This window comes from Erithacus rubecula, assembly GCF_903797595.1.
Source record: "Erithacus rubecula genome assembly, chromosome: 6".
Classification (NCBI taxonomy): Eukaryota; Metazoa; Chordata; class Aves; order Passeriformes; family Muscicapidae; genus Erithacus; species Erithacus rubecula.
In genome coordinates this window covers 46,334,674-46,341,430 of record NC_136688.1, presented here as the reverse complement: position 1 = coordinate 46,341,430, position 6,757 = coordinate 46,334,674, and the positions used below count along the sequence as shown (strand labels likewise).

The 6,757-nt window shown below is 47.6% G+C and overlaps 1 protein-coding gene across 1 annotated transcript; it reads left to right on the top strand.

The window, feature by feature from the left end:
- The first annotated feature begins 247 nt into the window (after positions 1–247).
- On the top strand, positions 248–2,045 carry GSC (goosecoid homeobox). Its single transcript, XM_079309600.1, has 3 exons — positions 248–896; positions 1,075–1,334; positions 1,722–2,045. Exons 1-3 carry the CDS (start codon positions 566–568, stop codon positions 1,872–1,874), a joined length of 744 nt encoding a protein of 247 aa, XP_079165726.1. The 5' UTR covers positions 248–565; the 3' UTR covers positions 1,875–2,045.
- The last annotated feature ends 4,712 nt before the right edge of the window (positions 2,046–6,757 follow it).

Here is a 6,757-nt window from a genome sequence, read left to right as displayed (position 1 = left end):
CTAAATCTGGGGCCTTTCTAAAAAGCCCACTAATGGAAAGGATTACGTTAATTTCATTAATTCTCAATACACAGACTCGGGCTGCTTTCACTCCTTTGTGTAACCCCCACCTCTTCCCCACCAAAAAAGGGGAGAAAAAAAAAAATCAAATCTGGTTTTGTTTGTCATCTGCATATTACCAGGAACTAAATCCAGGATGACGTCGCCTGGGTATAAAAAAGGGAAGAGGTTCAGATGGATTATACTCCGAGCAGCCCTCTGGGTTGAGATCAGTAAACAGGCGAGAGTTGAGGGGGGAAAGTTCCAGGGGTGGATCCTGCGCACACGCACACACACCGCACACGCACGCACAGACACACACGCACACTCTGCCCGCAAGCTGCCCTTGGAAAAGGCTCTGTTCTTTTCGCTCCGATCCCTTTTTAAAATTTATCCGAAAAGTTTCGATTTCGTGTCCTTCCAGCCTCTTCCCCCCCCCTCCCCAGCCACCACCTACCCTCCCTCCCGCCCTCCTCCCTCCCTCCCCCGGCCGGTCCCCGCCGCCCTGCCCCGCACGGTTTGGGGCATGCCTGTGAGCATGTTCAGCATCGACAATATCCTGGCGGCCAGACCTCGCTGCAAGGACTCGGTGCTGCTGCCCCCGAGCGCCGCGCCCGTCGTCTTCCCCAGCCTGCACGGGGACTCGCTCTACGGCAGCGCCTCCGACTACGGCGGATTTTACTCGCGGGCGGTGGCTCCCGCCTCCGCGCTGCCGCCGGCCGTCACCGGATCGCGGCTCGGCTACAACAACTACTACTACGGGCAGCTGCATGTGCCGGCGTCCCCCGTGGGCCCTTCGTGCTGCGGGGCCGTGCCGCCGCTGGGCGCCCAGCAGTGTTCCTGCGTTCCCCCCGCAGGTAAGGCGTGCGACGGGCCCGCTTTGTCCCGCAGCCGCGGGGCCGGAGCGGGTGGCGGGGAGCTGGGGCCCGCGGATCGCGGATGGGCGGCGGGAGGGGACTTTTTCGGGATGGGACGGGGGTAGGGGAACAGCGATCTCATGCAAAGCCTATCGTCGACTCGTCTGTCTGTCCGTAGGTTACGAGGGCACTGGGTCAGTCCTGATGTCCCCTGTTCCCCATCAGATGTTGCCCTACATGAACGTGGGCACTTTGTCCCGGACGGAGCTGCAGTTACTGAACCAGCTGCACTGCAGGCGAAAAAGACGGCACCGGACTATCTTCACTGACGAGCAGCTGGAAGCGCTGGAAAACCTCTTTCAGGAAACGAAATACCCAGACGTGGGCACCAGGGAACAGCTGGCCAGAAGGGTGCACTTAAGAGAGGAGAAAGTGGAGGTACTTTGCTTTCTTTTTCCTTCTTCAACCCTCTCCCATTTGCACCCTAACGCGCTCGACCCGGATGTATCGCGGTGCGGCTCCAGCCCGGCTCTGCCAGCGGAGGGAGAGCGGCTGCTCTGCGGGGCAGAGGGAAAGTTTTGTGTTATTTCCTTGGGGCGGCCGGCCGAGCCTGTCGCAGGGCTGTGAGCCATTGTCGACAGTCTTTGCTTCCCGAAGGGCCCGGCCGGCCCCAGCCGAGAGCTGGAGGCTTCCCCCGCCTCCTTCCTCCGGCCGAGCGCGCCCCGGCCCCGGCAGGGCTCCTGGGGGCTGAGGTCAGCTGAGAGTTTGCATAGCTTTATTTTTATTTTTTTCCCCTTCTAATAATTTAATTTCTTAACGTAACAGGTTTGGTTCAAAAACCGCCGGGCGAAGTGGAGGAGGCAAAAGCGATCGTCTTCGGAGGAATCAGAAAACACACAAAAGTGGAATAAAGCGTCTAAAACGTCGCCGGAGAAGCGACAAGAGGATGGGAAAAGTGACTTGGACTCTGACAGCTGATACTTCTAAGCGGGGGGGACATTTCCCGTGGACTGTCGGATACGCTCCAGAGGATGCTACTAATCTTGCACAAGATCTGCCTTGTTGGAGGGAGAAAATATCTGTATATAATGTACAATGCCCCGAGCCGATTCCGTGTAAATAAAATGTGTTGCGGAGGTGTTGCACAGGTAGACGACGGCGCGTTTTTTCACCCTGCGCCGCGGGGAGAGGGAGAGGAGAGGGACAAGACAGCCGGTAGCGATGGTGGCAGCTCCCCGGGGAGCAGGGCCGGCCTTGCCGGCGCAGTCCCTTGTTCGGCGGCGCGGTCTCACAGTGTGACACCGGCGGAGGGCAGCGCTGGCCGCGGGCACCGCTCGCCCAGCCCGGGGAGCGATGGTGGATCTGGCACCCGGAGGGAAGCGCCTGAGGCCCGGCCGGACCGCCCGGTGCGGGGACAGCCCGGTGCGGGGACAGCCCGGTACGGGATCAGCCCGATACGGGATCAGCCCGATACGGGATCAGCCCGGTGCGGGGACAGCCCGGTACGGGATCATCCCGGTACGGGGGCAGCCCCATACGGGATCAGCCCGATAGGGGATCATCCCGGTACGGGGGCAGCTCGCCTGGTGCGGGATCAGCCCGGTATGGGGATCATCCCGGTACGGGGACAGCCCGGTACTGGGGCAGCCCGGTATGGGGATCAGCCCGGTGCAAGGACAGCCCGGTACTGGGGCAGCCCGTATGGGGATCAGCCCGGTATAGGGACAGCCCGGTAATGGGGCAGCTCGGTGCGAGCCCCGCCGCTCCTCCCGGGTTTCCCTGGCGGTCCGGCCCCGCTGGCCCGGCCGAGTCCCGCCGCTCCTCCCGGGTTTCCCTGGCGGTCCGGCCCCGCTGGCCCCGAGCGCTTCTCCCGTCCCGGAGCGCTGCCGCTCCCCCGCCCTCGGCTGCCCCCGCCCGAGACCATGCCCTTGGGAAACTCCACAGGAGAAGCAAACCCGCCCCACACTTGTTGCTCTGCCCCGTCTCGCTGCGCTTTCCCCTTTCTCCCTGCGGTTGTGCCTTGTTGAGTTTTCGAAGCGTTTGTCTTTGACCCTGGTTTAGAAAAGCCATTTCTTTTCGGCGGTGTTTAAAGTTGTTGTTAATAAATTTTAGACGTTATCAGATGAATTACACGTAAGGGGAGTACGAGCCCGTGTGTGCTGCTTTTTTCGGGTGTTTCAGGGGAAGTTGCTAATGGAAGTTTTCTCCCCTTTGAGGTAGCACCTCTGCAATTACGAAAGCAGTGACAGCCTGGTCTCGTTTTACTCTTCCCTCTACGAGGGCCTCGCAGTAGAGAACATCTATTACCTCTTTAAAATTCACATTCGTTTTCCTTTTGCTTTTTTCCCTGTGACTCTCCAGCTCAGAACTCATCATTTCGGAGAGGAACCACGGCAGTTGCCCCATGGTGTTGTGTTTAGGAAGACCCTTCTGCCTCCTTGCCTAAAAGACTGTTCATAAAGTTAAAACAAATAACCTGAAAGTGTAAAGCCAATTTGGATGATATCTGGCCCGAAGACTTCGTGCTGTGCCTTTCACTCAAAGTTAAGTGATAGTGAGCTGATTTTTCTTAATTATGGCCAATGCCTAAACTCACCTGTTAATCTTACCTAGTTTAGACAAAATATTTTTTTCAAATATACTCACCATTTCTTCCAGTGGCATGAGAAAGGGTCAACTGATGTGTTGCCTGCCCTTATGCTTTTTCCTACTTTTTGTGATATATCCAGCTTTTTATGGGAATTGTAATGGTGCCTACTGCAGGTGTTAGTGTGATAGAGACAGTCAGTACCTGTCTGCTCAGAAAACTTTTTAATGTTAATGTTCCCTCATAGATGTGGTATCTCTTTCTGAGTGATCTCTCACCACAAGAAGATATAGGAACAGATGCTGTGGAAACATTTCAGTGTGGTTTTGTGTGAGCCAGTCCTTTAGGGGGCTAAGAGTTTCACTGCTCTCTTGAAGAGAAGAAATTTAGCCTCTTGTTCCTCAGTGCAGTGGAGGAGTAAGGGTAAAAGCAAATGGATTATTCTTCTTCTTGGACACATGTAATGGTTTGGTTATATGGAGCTATTGCATTTTGGAGATTCTATTCCTACAGATGCATATTTGACCTCTGTAAACTATTGAATCACAACACAACAGCAGTAAAAAAATTAGTTTTCAAATTGCTGGAAATTAGATTTGAAAATAAGTGTTCTGTTATGTTATACTGAGGAAGTCTCACTGAGTGGATTTTTAATGTCATCACCTCTCTATTTAGTCATTGTTATGTTTTAAAGTGCATACTTATTTTGCAAATAAAAACCAGGTCTAAGGATAATATTGCCCAAGACTTTACAAATGCTTATATATTTGTGCTACTTCCATGTGTAACTATCCCTACTGCTGCAATAGGAACTTGGTATGGTTTTGTTCTGTTTTGCACATTTTTTGTGGAGTGGTAATTTTTGGAATTCACTATTAAAGATTTTAACTTGCGTAGTTGAATGCAGGAGTTACACTGGGTCTGGGTTTGTAAGAAGTGAGATTTAAAAGTATTTTTGATTACAAATAAGCATTACTTAAAGTTTCAGTGCATACCATTAAGGAAACTTGGACTTTTCCAATGGGAGCAATGATTCCAATTGAGAACCACAGAAACTCCAGGTCCCCGAACATTCCAGTTTATGAATTTATTGAGATTTATTCTGTTGGAAGCATGGGATGTGATGTAAGACTCAAAACTTTGTATTTCAAAATACAGTTTCTATCCATGGAATTGTGATGGAATCACTTCTGATTTCTTTAAAATAGCATTGTACCTTTATCTGTGTTAATTTTGAAGCTTTCTATAAACTATTAATTACCATAAGCTCGACCTTGCAGTCACAGGAATCTATTGTTATTACTACGTGTAGGTGCAGATCTACTGAGGTCAATAATATGAATTTAAAATCTAATTGAAAAGCAATTTAAATCTTGACCTAAAAGCTTAATCTTTCTTACTAAAAATTGTGCCATTAATAGTAGTAGCTGTCTCATTCTTTTTCTCACTGGTGTTTGTCAAAAACTTAAAAGTTTAATTCTATCTTTTTAGCCTACAAGTTGAGATTCTATGCAATATGGAAGTCTGATAGTGAAAAAGTAGTGAGAAGATTGCATGAAAAGGATTAAGAAAGTTGAAAACTAAATTACTGAGAACATGAGGGGGATTGTAATAAGAAGACCTTTCATTCACTTGGGCTGTTTTGTTGGCAGATTCCATTTCTAGATGTCTGTCTGGATTTTTATTTAAGGAGAATTACTACATGCCAAAATGCAAATGACATGTAGCAGCTTTCATCATTTTCTCTTTCTGTTCATGCAGCAGGAGCAAGTCAAAGTAAGGAACCTGGATATGTGCTATGTTCCAGCAGCTCAGTTCTAACAAAGGGGCTTTGAAGGAGTTGTTTGTGGTTCTGTTTGTCAGCACTTGCCTAAAAAGGAGACCAAAGAGAATTTGAAAAAAATTATTTGGTTGTTTTTGTCTGTATCTCCTCCACTGCAATTTACAACCTTGTGTGTTGGGCAAACACATTCTCAGAAGATTGGATGGGACTGAAATGTGTTGTATTGCTCATGGTACTGAGGTACTGTCTGGGCTTTACAACTTGAGTTCAGCTTCTTGCTGCCTTACTGATTCCCTATGACATGTTGGACTTCTTTCTTTCTAAATTTGTGTCTGTAGAATGAACAATATTCCTCTCAGATCTCACAAGGGAGTTAGGTTGAGTGGGGGATTATAAAAAGAAATGTAAGCTGCTTTGGAGGTTCACTGCTGTAGTGCAGACTTATTCCAGATAATGCTGAGCATTATAGAAGTAATAACTACATAATTATACAAAAGGAGCATACACCAAATAAATCTCCCTGACACCAAGCTGGCTTAGGTCACAAAATTCTATTGTAAAGGAAAGGTAGGGAGAACAATGTGTACTGAGGGTCCAGTGCAGAAGTTTTCTCCTCTCTAGAGGCAGACTCAGTAATCTGATGTGCTATCTTCATTGTGCCATCTGCCTCCAGACAGAAGAAACTTATATTTCATTGGATAGTCCATTTACCATATTTATTTCTGTAGTTCTTGTTTTAATGAGTAATGCTGGAAAGCAGAGGTCAGATTTTTTCTTTTTTTTTTTTTTTTTTTTTTTTTTTGCTTGACATGAAGTGATTTATTATCAGCTGAGAATCTGGACTTTTTTTACCTTTCAGTTTTACTAATACTTGAGTGAACTGTTTCTGAGCTTTACTATAATGGGATCCTGGGAATATAAACCATGAAAACTCTTTCTTACACGTGACTTGTGAAGCAAACATTTGGATTAGTGGAAGTTATAAAAAAAATGCAACATTAAGGTGAGTTCATATTTTTTGTGTTCCATCTGCATTTATTGGTTCTCTGGGATTAAACACTGTGGAGCATAAAGGAGCAAAAACCTAAAGGGTTTTTTGTTTTACATTTTAACCCCTTAGGGTTTTATTACATTTATACTTTATGCTTTCCTACTTCAGAGACCTGGTGAGCCTGGACTAAACCTAGACAGAGAAGTTTAGTCAAATTGCCCTGTTTTTCTGGAGTTGCCACTTACCCTGATTTGATTGGAGTCTATTACACAAAGGTAAAAATTACAACTGCAAGATGCTGGATCGTGAGAAATTAATGCAACTTTAAAGTGGCATATCTCTTTAAAGTATCTGACAACTTTAAATGCAGGAACCTGTATCTGGAGAATTCAGATTTAAAATAAGAAAAAAAGAAACATAGTTCTTACACTTTTGTATTCAGGATAGAGTAGATATCTACAAGCAAACTATCTCCTTCAAGACATAAGGCAAAACTTGGG

Excerpts from the sequence above, each read along its gene's own strand:
- GSC (XM_079309600.1), top strand. The coding sequence starts at position 566 with ATGCCTGTGAGCATGTTCAGCATCGACAATATCCTGGCGGCCAGACCT. Across the intron at positions 897-1,074 it reads TTCCTGCGTTCCCCCCGCAG|GTTACGAGGGCACTGGGTCA; the intron begins GTAAGGCGTGCG and ends GTCTGTCCGTAG. Across the intron at positions 1,335-1,721 it reads TAAGAGAGGAGAAAGTGGAG|GTTTGGTTCAAAAACCGCCG; the intron begins GTACTTTGCTTT and ends TTAACGTAACAG.